This window comes from Limulus polyphemus, unplaced genomic scaffold (assembly GCF_000517525.1).
Source record: "Limulus polyphemus unplaced genomic scaffold, Limulus_polyphemus-2.1.2 Scaffold3190, whole genome shotgun sequence".
Classification (NCBI taxonomy): domain Eukaryota; kingdom Metazoa; phylum Arthropoda; class Merostomata; order Xiphosura; family Limulidae; genus Limulus; species Limulus polyphemus.
Window position 1 is genome coordinate 84,819 of NW_013668800.1, and position 11,069 is coordinate 95,887.

Below are 11,069 nucleotides of genomic sequence, written 5' to 3' on the forward strand. Positions count from 1 at the left end.
AAGTACTGTTGCAATAAAGATACTAATTTTATCGCAAATATTTTGTGGGTCTTTGCTAATAATAGAAATAATAGGTAGAATAAGTCATATGAGACTCGAAGTAACATATATGTAGGGTTATGTCTATGAGTTTGGACATACATACCTTACTCTCCTATCATGTATACTTTCAAAGTTCTAATACCGTAAACAGATAAATTCATTTGATAGATTACATGCAAAATTCAACATGAGGTGTTACTTTTTGTAATCTATCAAGAAGTCTACCTATTATATTATAGGATAGTTGCATTGTGTCCTACTTTACCTTAAGTATAGAGGACTGCTTTTCAACTGTCACATAGAACTGAGATGCTTAAACATTCCAGTTCCATTTTTATTTTTAGTCAGCTAAAAAGAAAATGTCCTTTGCAAATATAGTTTTGGAAATTTTAGAAACATTGTTTTTGATCTTTGAGAAGTTTTGTTTCTGATATGAGAAAAGCCAAGACTTGCTTGTGAAGTTCTGCCTGTGTTTCCAAGCTTTATAATTGTTATTTCTGCTGACTGTGTCCACAATATATAAATTTTTTATTCCCAGTTCAGTTTTAGTTTTTCCTTAGTTAAATACATTTTAATGCCTTCATTCATCTCTACATCTTAACTTCATTTGCAATTATCATACACTATGACCACTAGTTTTGAATTTTCAAACTGTCGTAGAAAATGATGTCTTCAGACTTCATCATGTATCTTTTCTTTCAATCTATCTCCAACAAATCCCTGCACTTATACTGCCACATACTAAATATTCAAAACTATAGATTTTGCAGAGATCAGGTTACTGTGTCCTGGGTTAATCCCCAAATTATCGCAAGTAATTGTGTCAGTATAAACCTGAGTTATCTTTTAGTTTATTGCAAAAAAATATATAAATATAATACCTGTTTATAATATTATAAATATAATACCTGTTTCATTATTCAAGTTATTTTCTTGTTAAATGTGAAACTAAACCTCAGTTTATAATCAAAGTATAGTGCTTAAACACTTTAGCACTATAAAAAATTAATCTTTTTTTTATGTCCTGTTTCCAAAAGATAAGCAGAAATTTATGAGCTTTTTACTGTATAAAACAGTCTTTCTTTAAAACTCAGATAATTACAGGTTCTGTATTTTCTGTTTTTTCCAAACACCAGCCAAATATATACCTGTTGAGTTTCAATTTCAGTTCATCATTGTCATTCATCAGCTGACTGGTAGTTTCTTCACTTTGAGATATCTGCATCTTCAATCTTCCATTTTCAGCTTGAAGTTTTTTGTTCTGAAAACTAAGTTCTTCTAGTTCATTTAGTAAATCAATGGAGTCTCTGCAAGAAAGGTACAATTGCTACATAAGCTTAAAAGAATGTATTAAAATTATTCGTACTTGTGGGAAATTTTAGTCTTACAAAATACAGTATCATAAAACTCAATGCTACAAGATTAGGTTTTAATAGCATGTATTCGGTTTATATGATGATTTTGTAATACAGATTAACTATATGAAATATACGTAGTTGATCTTTTTTTCACCTTTTCATAATTACTGTAAATAATGTGTGAAAAATGGCTATTTATTGAACTCTTAAACTTATTAATTACCTACATGTATCACATTACAAAATATAATCAGTAGTGACTAGCCCACTTTCTTGAATCAAGGAGCTATTTTCAATTAAACTCTGAAAGTTAAGTAAAACTTAAAAGGTTCAAAACATCTTTTGATAATGAATAGTTGGTGAATGTTTATTCTATTTTTTTTATGAGACTCATATTTATTGCTTGTTCACATGTAAGCAATAACATTCAAAACTACTGATGTCAAATATTTTTCACACACACTTTTCAGCTTATAGCCTCTGGGTTCTCATAAAATCCAGATGTAATTATTTTGGCCAAAGGAAAAATGGCATACTTTAGATATTCATGGGAGATTAATAACTTTAAATAAATATCAAAGAAATCGTCACATCGTAACAGGTTTATTTAAACAGCCTGTGAGAATTTTAAACCATAGAACATTAAATATTTGCTTTTAGTAGGGGTAAGATGGATATATACATCTCATAAGTAGTTTTAATCATTTAATAAGCATTTATTAACACAATTATTATAAATAAATAGATTGATAATTGAAGAAGTGTGGTATGCTACAACCTATGAACAGATGAAGAGTTCGCAAGATTCCAAAATATGGAAGAGTAGGATTAGAGAAAAAATTAAATTTTAGAATATTACCTTGTGTAGTCAGTTTAATAACAACATATAATGTGGACAATTTCTTGATTTCAAATTGAAGAATTAGTTTTTCAAAAAGATTTAATAGTAAAATATGGTATAAGTCATTTCTTGATTTCATAGTTAGAATGATATACAAACTAAAATTATTACTTTTTTAGCTTCCAATAATACCATTCTTATTTGAGAAAATATGCAACTGAATGATAATGTATGTGGATGGATTAAATAGAAGTATTTATGGAACTACATTTTACTTTACAAATAATAATTATCTTCAAGTCAGTTTCACAAAACTGAGTTGCACTTTGATCAAAAATAGAAACGTTCTTAAAAAAATCAGATTACTTTGACCATCTTAATTTCGTAAATTCTATTTTACAACAATGCTTGAATGCTAAATCTATCTCAATTTCACATAGCGATGTTTCAGTTAAACATTACATTTTATAAAGTGTGCCTTCTTAAAGAAACATAATAAAGAATTCCAGAATCATTAAACTCAAATTTAGTTAACAAAAGCATAACTGTAACATTTTTATCATATCAAAAGAACACGTGACTCAACTGGCACACTCAAATGAAGACTTTTTATTTTTTAGGCCACATCACATTGTGTTAACAAAGTTTGCTGCTTATTTCATGTGTATCTCAAAAGTCTGTCTTGCAGTCTATATTTTATGGAAGATGAGCCCTGTTCATATATACATATATCATTGCTGTAGGAAGCATTTCTGGACTGGTCAGGCCATTGCCATATTGCAATTTCTAGGAGGGGTCGGGGTGCATGCCTTCCAGAATTTTTTGAAAATTTAATGCTATGAGATTGAATCTTGAGCCATTTTAACTACAAATACTGCATACACACAATGTAATATATTGAATTAAAAGAAGCAAGTTTAAATACATAAGTTGTAGCTATACATGCCATGAAAAAATGGTAAGCCTGCATATGTATAATTAAAACACCAATAAGATTCACCTGTGGATATGAAAACAGTGGAATAACAGAATATTATACATTTTCCTCTCCTTTATTAATTTTTTCAACTGGTTTCATGACATACATGAAGAGGTGCCACTTTAAATAGATTGTAGTAAGAAGGCAGAAGTAATTGACTGTGTAAAGTCTGTAAGAATTGCAAAACCATGAAAACTGTTACTAAGACTTAACAGAAAAGACAAAAAAAAGTGAGTAAGATAATCAAATTTTAGAATAAGTAAATTGCAATTCTATAATAATAAGAGAAAGTACAAGTAGATTAAGATTTTAATTTAAAAAGGAAAATATACTGAGTAATTTTATTTACTTTTTGAGCATTTTAAATGTAGATAATTTACAGATGGATTGCATTACATGTTTGTACATTTGGAAAATATACGTATTTAATTTAGATTGTTTGTGTTTAGTTGAAAAACAGTATTTATATGATTTTGTTATAGATTCTCAGTAAAATTATATCCTGAAGAGTTGTGACACAGCAGTATGTCTGTGGACTTAAAACAGTAGAATCTGGGTTTCGATACCAGTGATGGGCAGAACACAGATAGCTCATTGTGTTGCTTTGTGCTTAACTTCAAACAAATAAACAAAATCCTGAAGAATGAGCTTTGAAATTTCATAACCAGTTGAGGAAATCAATAAAGAAGAGGAAAAAAACAGAACTGTGTGTGTGTGTCCAACTTTTAAATCAGCATAAATAAATCCATAAACTCTTTACATTCTTATAAATATTTTAACAATAATGGTGTTTTACTAAGAAGTTTCCTGTAGATATAAATCTCTTACATCCTTTTACCTTTAATCAATAAATAATGTTAATTATTTACCTTTAAATTTAACAATTATCTTGGCAAAAACTGATACACTGGGTAAATTATCATTGCTATTTAAACAATACAGGTTTAAAAAGTTTCAGAATTAAAATGCTTCTACATTTTAAAGTCTCCGAAATGTAGGAGAAAGTAACTTTAGATACACATCTTGTTTTTAAACTGGTGTCTTGTTAATAAAAGTAGCAGAAATAAGTGAATTAAAGAACTGAGATCTGTTGAAGTCTGATGTTATGTGCCAGAAGTTGTATATCTATAGTCTCAGGTACGTATAATCATACATGAGATATCTGTGCATCTTATAATGTGTGTGTGTGTGTGTATATATATAAACTTATGCACATATAAGTGCATTTAATTTTTGACATTTTTATGACAATATAGAACCATTACAGAACATAATAATTACATACTGTTATTTCTACTTGCTCTAATTAAAATTTCAATTTATTATATATATGCTGTTTCTTTAATACTTCCTAACACCTGATGAAGGGTTGTTCACTAATCTGAATGCTAGGGATTAAATAAATGATTTTGAATTTTTGAAGTGAAACTTAATAAATCTAATATTTTTATGACATTCTACTCTGAAACGTAGTATACATGAAGAGGCCTATTTAAAGTATAATCTCCAAACATCAGTAATATGGCCATTTTGTTTCTTGCATGAATTTAAAAGATTAACTTTCAGGATTATATGCTCCAACTATAAAGTATCTCACTGTTATTTCTCACTATAGAGATATAAAACCAGTTATTGTGACCTTAAAATCACTTATTTGTATTTAAAATCAAAACAGTTTCAAAATTAAGCTAGCAAAATATTTTTTCAAAAAACCTTTCACATGTGTTTACATCCAATGAAATATTACTTTTAGTCTGTGCTAATGTATGTATAGTTTTTTTATAAACACAGAAAATACAATTATAAGAGAAAGAAAGATCTGAAATGTTGGTACATAAAAGATAAAGATGTGAAAAATTACATTTCAGGATTTTCCAATGTCCTAATGGTCTCACTTTTTCTTCAAGTATATACACATAGTGAGATTTAACTAGCTTTGAAAAACAATATAATTTGTTTGCAATACCATTTGACCACTAATCTAAAAATAATTTAAATATTCTTATAGTAGAATTTACATGACAGAAATGAAAGAGAGGAATCAAGTAAGTATATTAAAATGTAAAAAGAAATACTGGATATACAAATTATGTGACAATCACTTTACTCATTGAGATTGGTTTGTTATATTAATACACATGAATTATTTTCTATACCTGCTAGTATTTCCACCTGCCATTCCTTCCAAACTGATTGATGACAACTGTGAAGTGTTTAAAATACCTAATGCAAGGATATATAAATATATAAATGTCATATATTGGAAATTGGTTAATTTATTAATCACTACACTACCTGGACTGTTCACTGACAAATTATTTGTTGCAACAGGACTGCACTTGGAGGGAGTAGAGCCTATTCTTTGGCCAGTGCTAAAAACTCCATTAGCAAGTAACTATAACCATTAACCACTACATTTGCATAGATAATTAAAATGCTTGATGTGTAAATATATATACATATCTTTTTCCTAACAAAACAAATAGTAGTTTCTGTAGATATTTATTTACTCTAAAGCACATTTTTAAAAGCTTATGAAGAATGATCTATTTGCTGTCTGTCAAGTTAGTACAATTATATGTGTATTGAACAATACATACTAACTTAAGTTTCTCAGTTCTTTTCTAACAACTTAGCAGACTTTGAAATTTTGTTTAAAATATCATACTCAGTTAGATTGACTTGTTAATATATTTAGTAATTATTTACACAGTTTTGAACAAATCCTAAAAGTATGTATTGTACATGACTTATACTTCTGAAAAGTATTTTTCATTCAAAAATTTTAGAATGAAAACTTTCAAAAAATAGAATTAAGAACACGTTGATATTTATAATTTGATTATAATTACATATTTTATTTATCCTAAGTAAATATCTTTCTGATTTATGCACAGCGACAATAAATTAACAAAACTGACATTATATACATATGGAATGTTAACAGAGATGTAAAAGTGCAAATAATTTACATACTATAACAATCATACTAATTGTTACTTACCTAAGGAAGAATTGAGAGAACTTATGCTATCCCTATTGCTACTGCCATTATTCTTTCCTTCCACAGAACCTTGAGAATCAAAGGAAGATGTGCTATCTAAGGTGAAGAATTTATCATCCTGTTCTCTATACTGTTGAATGCTGGTAAACCAAACATAACAAAAGGTATATACATATAAAGTCCATTACTGAGTAGTACAAACATCACCATACAACAAACAAAACCAGCTGTTATATTTCCCATAAAAACATACACACATGTATGTTACACTTTATACATATACATATGTAATTATATAAAATATGATTGTTATGTTTCATTTATATATATATATATATATATATATATATATGTGTGTGTGTGTGTGTGTGTGCGTGCGCATGTGTGTGTATTTATATATATATGTATACAGAGAGAGTGAGAGAGAGAAAGAGGGAGAGAGAGAGATAAACAAATACACACACACACCTGTAAATATCCCTTGATTTAAGAAATTATGAAACCTGAAACTAATAAAAAATATTGTTATTTTATCTTGTGGCTTACTATGATTATTTTGTAATGGCTCATTGCTTCTGGGGGTGCATCTCCCACCAACTATGTGTACTAGAAATAATTAACTACTGTACTATCACCCTTGTATATAACTTGTATATATATAATGGTGTATTAACAGTGTTTTCATGTATATTCTCAGAAGATGTACGTACACCTACACACCGTGTACATGTACTTGACTCAACCAAAACAACAATGTGTTCTTAAGATACAATCACATAAAATCTCCCAAGACTAACTATACATTACTGATAAAACATATTTTATAGATAACGATATCAAAGCTCCCAAGGTCTCCAAGTCTAATCTTCCACAAAGTAATTCTCTCTCAAGAAACCATATATATATAATCAGAAAATAAGTGATCTTAATATCAAAAGGTTATCAAACCTTTGATAAAATCATGAAAAAAAATCACCAACTAAACTTCAAGTGTTCTTATAACTCAACTATGGTGACATATATATATGTTGTATACAGAACCTTGAACCATTTGTTAAAATTTTCAGTTTTATGGGACATTTGATGTCTCTAAGTTTAAGCTTTATTAGGCTTTAAATGGGTTTCTTTTTATCAAATAAGTAAATGTTACCATTCAAATACTGTAAAAAAATGTACTTCTGCTTAAATGACAAGTATGTAAATATAAAAGTAGTATAATGCACTGATTTTTCATGTCAGTTGATAATACATCACAAATCATACTTAATTCTGATAGAACATTATGATATCTGCTTTATTAAGTGCTTCAATTAGAAAACCTTCTTTCACAATACAATTCTCAAATTGTTGCTTAACTAACCAAGCCAGCAAAAATGAAACCCAAAACAAGAAAACTTGGCAATATAAAAATCAACATATATCTATATATTTATATATGCAATGTTTAGTTCATGTTCAGCAGTGAAATTACCCATATCACTTGTGTGTCTTACAAAATATTATATGGCTATGATTCAAATGTTTTACTTAGCCAAGAGGTTATTTGCAACCTATTTAATAGATGTCAACTAATTTTTATGTTTATTCCTTTAGATTTTGTTTACTTTAAAATACTATTTATAGTAATTAAGTGTACTAAGATATTATCAATTTTAATTGTTTTTTAAACCAAGCCTTATTTAATAGGTAGTATTTGGCCCTAATACCTCTGCATTTTTTTATAATATAGCATGTATTATCACATTCCTAAATAATTATTCAATCAATACAATTATATATTTGTCATAAGATGTTAGTATTAAGTCTATTACATTTTTAAGCTCTACATTTTTAATCTAGTTCCTTAGGAATTTTCAAGAATTAGAAGAATGTATTGTATAATAATAGTTTTCCATCCACACTATATTTGTCATATCTTGGTAACGATGCATTTTGCTCAATACAGTGTTATTCAGGCTGACTGGGATATAAAAAACAAAGCAGTGGTTGAAACACTATTTATATAAGTCATTTTATACAATAACAGTTGTTATGGTGTGTGTACCTTTTACAAGACAGCAAAGAATGTTTACACTTACATTGCCATAAGACATTAGTATTAGGACTATTACATTTTTAAACACTACTTTCTTAATCTTGTTCATTAGGAATTTTCAAGAATTGTATCAAATGGCTTATATAAATAGTATTCTGATCACTGCTGTGTTTGTTGTATTCCAGCCAGACTGAATAGCACTGGATTGAATGAAATATGTCATTGGCAATGGATATGACAAATATAGTGTGGTCAGAAGACTGTTATTATACACTCTTCTAAGTCTTGAAAATTTAAGGAACTAGATTAAAGACGTAGTGTTTAAAAATATAATAGGCCCAATACTAATGTCCTAAGACAAATACAACTGAGTTTATTCTTTGCTGGCTAGTGAAAGGCCTGTACACCATGACAACTGTTATTCAGTCAACATTTTTAGTACACATTCGTTTCTTTACTTTCCTTCTAATGTATATACATCTTTCAACCTAATTTATTTACAAAAGCATAATTATTAAACACTTAAGAATTTGCATAAAATCCTGAATAATGGTAAGAAACAAATATGTTTTTTCTTACATGTTTTCTTTAAAAAAAAAAGATAAAATACTCACCACAATGAGTTGTCTCCTAAGTGATGAAATAAGAATGTTTTGTTCTGCATCAGAGGACAAGCAATTCTCTTCATATTGCCAAATATTTCTCTGTTTTCATCTCTCTCTGTCGTACCATTTAAAAACTCTACAAGACCACTAATATTTGACAAGTTCTGATAAATACAAAAAAACAAAAACAAATGTTCAATGGTATCAATGATAAAGTATAACAAAAAAGTTCATATTTATAACACTGGTAACAGATTCATCAGAAGTACATCATAATGTAACAACAAAACATTTAACAAAAACACAAGAACAATTTCAATAAATACATTAATATTGTGAAAATTATCTTTCACCTTGTTTAATACAGCCTGTTGAAGATAAAATATGTATATTCCAAAATGTTTGAGAACTTCAAGTATTAAATATCTATTGATGTTGCACAAGTATCAAATATTTGTTGCTATTGTTATCGTGTTTTAGTTCATGTTTAACTTAATGCATCTCTTTTCTAGAAAATTCTTCAATTTGTTACTTATATAAGCTCTCTAAAGTTAATTTTCGATGCAAATGTACAAATCCATGCAACATTTAAAACTGTTGGGATTAATAAACTGAATAAAAAGTAAAATTCTCTTTGTTTTTGAAGAGCAAAATGGATCACAACATGTACATTACAAAACAAACCACTAGAAATAACTAAGTAATGTTAGAATATGTTTAAAAAAGAATGATATACTGGAATGCTTTCTACTTTAGAATATAACAATTTATAAAAAATGTTGAAAATGTACATGTACACCAGATAAATAGTTAATAAAACTAACAATTTTCAAGTGCTCTTAGTTACGTTTGCAAAAATTATGCAGAAGTAAAGATCTCTATATTGATACTGGGGTCACTAGGATAAACAAAAATTACCTTACTGTTAGATATACACAACTGTTTCAGTTTAATATGAGTGTTATGATTTAACGTGAGTGTTAAATTCAGTTATTTTTAGAAGCAACAGTTTATCACAAATTTGTTTATGTAATTGTTTATGAATCATATGTTGTATAGTTCACTAGTTATGAATTGGTGATTGTTATGTTACTGCATTGTGTTACTAGAACTTTCTGAGTTTTTCTTGTTGTTTTAAGTGAGTATTATTGCATCATAATATCTAGTATTGTGTGGAACATTCTAGACCTCTTTTGGGATATAAATACTCACTGGAAATCTAGTTTGATAGATAGATCTAGACTATGTGATTGTGAGTTTAGCAATAAAAGGTGTATAGTGGTTGTCAAATTGTGTTCTAAAATAACTGAACTAGCCTGTATGGATTTTGACAAAATATGAGACAATTATTTAAAGCTCTGGATACAACTGTTAATCAAAAGTGTAAAGATCACTTTTATATATGTTTGGCTTGTTTTAATATGATATTTTAAAACAAGTGGATTGTGTGCTGTTTGTTTATTGTTGAAATTTATTGCCAACAAGTCACAGACACCTACTGTAAAGAATCCAGCCCATAAAAAAAATCCTGACAATTACCTTCCAGTTAAAAGCACTTCTGCTGTACCAGGGTTATAAAAAAACTGCATTTGAAAAAATATTATAATCCACTTCATGCTTTTGGTTTAGACTTTATAGGTAATAATTGTAAATAATTTTGAAAAAAAGAATCAAATGTGACAAATTCATTCTTAATAGTTTCACACATCAATATGTAGTTGTAAAAGAGTTACATCCCAATTTTTTGCCATTTCGCAACTATATATACCAACAAAAATATGATATATAAATCAATAAATATCAGGGATAAAATATAAGTTTTGATATCAATCATAAATTTATAAAAAAAGAATTATTATATGCATACCAAAAACTATACATATTCAAAAAAATAATTTTAATGTCCTAAGATTGATTTTGACATTTATCAATCAGATACCTAAAGTATGAAGAAAACCATAACTAGATATTCAAAACTTTTCTAGTTATAAGTATTGACCATACATTTTCCAATAATCAGCAGATATACCACAAAATACTTTTCTCAGCAGTACTTCAGCAATTGACTTGCTCATTTTCTTATTAACTGTAATTTATCTCCAGAAAAGAGAATACTCTAGGTTATATCTAAGTCAATGGAAATTATGTCTCTGCTGAGAGACCTACTGTTTTTCTATTTTTTCTTCTTTTTCCAAATACTTTTCA

The 11,069-nt window shown here is 27.9% G+C and overlaps 1 protein-coding gene across 1 annotated transcript in view; it reads right to left on the minus strand.

Annotated features, from left to right (window-relative positions):
* The window catches only part of LOC106468849 (kinectin-like), a 104,023-nt gene that overhangs the window by 84,406 nt on the left and 8,548 nt on the right, over nt 1-11,069 (minus strand). The window contains exons 3-6 of the mRNA XM_022397209.1: nt 8,874-9,028; nt 6,225-6,364; nt 5,377-5,443; nt 1,191-1,349 (exon numbers count right to left, since the gene is read on the minus strand). Of these exons, the coding sequence (XP_022252917.1) occupies nt 1,191-1,349; nt 5,377-5,443; nt 6,225-6,364; nt 8,874-9,028 (521 nt within the window). The remainder of the gene's footprint in view (nt 1-1,190; nt 1,350-5,376; nt 5,444-6,224; nt 6,365-8,873; nt 9,029-11,069) is intronic.